The sequence below is a fragment of the Primulina huaijiensis genome, unplaced genomic scaffold, assembly GCF_012295235.1.
Source record: "Primulina huaijiensis isolate GDHJ02 unplaced genomic scaffold, ASM1229523v2 scaffold41019, whole genome shotgun sequence".
Classification (NCBI taxonomy): domain Eukaryota; kingdom Viridiplantae; phylum Streptophyta; class Magnoliopsida; order Lamiales; family Gesneriaceae; genus Primulina; species Primulina huaijiensis.
The window spans coordinates 1-836 of NW_027359743.1; the positions used below are offsets into that span (position 1 = coordinate 1).

General features: G+C 37.0%; 1 protein-coding gene across 1 annotated transcript; it reads right to left on the minus strand.

Annotated features, from left to right (window-relative positions):
• Window positions 1-13: 13 nt before the first annotated feature.
• On the minus strand, window positions 14-719 carry LOC140969348 (uncharacterized; the record flags this gene model as incomplete). The annotated part of the gene is made up of 1 exon (XM_073430670.1): window positions 14-719. A coding segment is annotated over exon 1 (706 nt), but the record flags the coding sequence as incomplete, so codon positions are not given.
• Between the last annotated feature and the right edge of the window lie 117 nt (window positions 720-836).

The window sequence follows — 836 nt, forward strand, 5'->3', positions numbered from 1 at the left end:
ACATATAGCTGACCATGGCTGAACACATGGTTACGCAAAAATATGCCATTATTTGGGATTGTTTGACCTTGTGCTTTGTTTATTAACAAAGCAAAACTAAGCCTTATGGGAAACTGTCGACGTGTCAACTCAAATGGTAATCCAGAAGTATCTTCACGTTTCAAGGGCATTCTATGTAGAAAGAATCTGGTACCTTTGTGAGGACCTGTTATGATCTCAGCATCTATAAAATTTCTACCAAGTCTGCGGCATATTAATCTTGTTCCATTGTATAGACCAAGTTCGGGCGCAACATTTCTCAAGAGCATGATAGGACTTCCTACTTTCAATATGATTTTATGTGGTGGCAAACCACTTGGACAAAGGGAATTCAAAAATCCTTCTTGAAAGAGGTTGTGATTGTCATCTTCTACACTATCCCAAGAGGTATACTCTTTTTCCTCTCCAGGAAACTTGATAATGAGCATTTGATTAATATTGTCGACATCAACATTTTTTGGTGTGATGATGGCTCTATCAACCATATAGTTTTCATCGTTAACATGATTTATCATATTAGGAAAAACAGAATCAATCAACATCTGAATTGATTGTTCTCCTTCCCATGGTATGATAATTGAATCTGGTAATTTTATGAAATCACGATTCACAGTATGTTGCAAACCATCACCTATGCGCAAGAGAAATTGCGAGAAGTCAATATCTTGAGCAGATCTCATATTTTGCTGAAGGTGTATTATCTTTACGCAATGCCAGAATGTTGATCTTGAAATACTTGCAGCAATTTGTTCTGCCTTTGACCCTCGTTTAACAACCGGTAACACTTGTCGAAAATC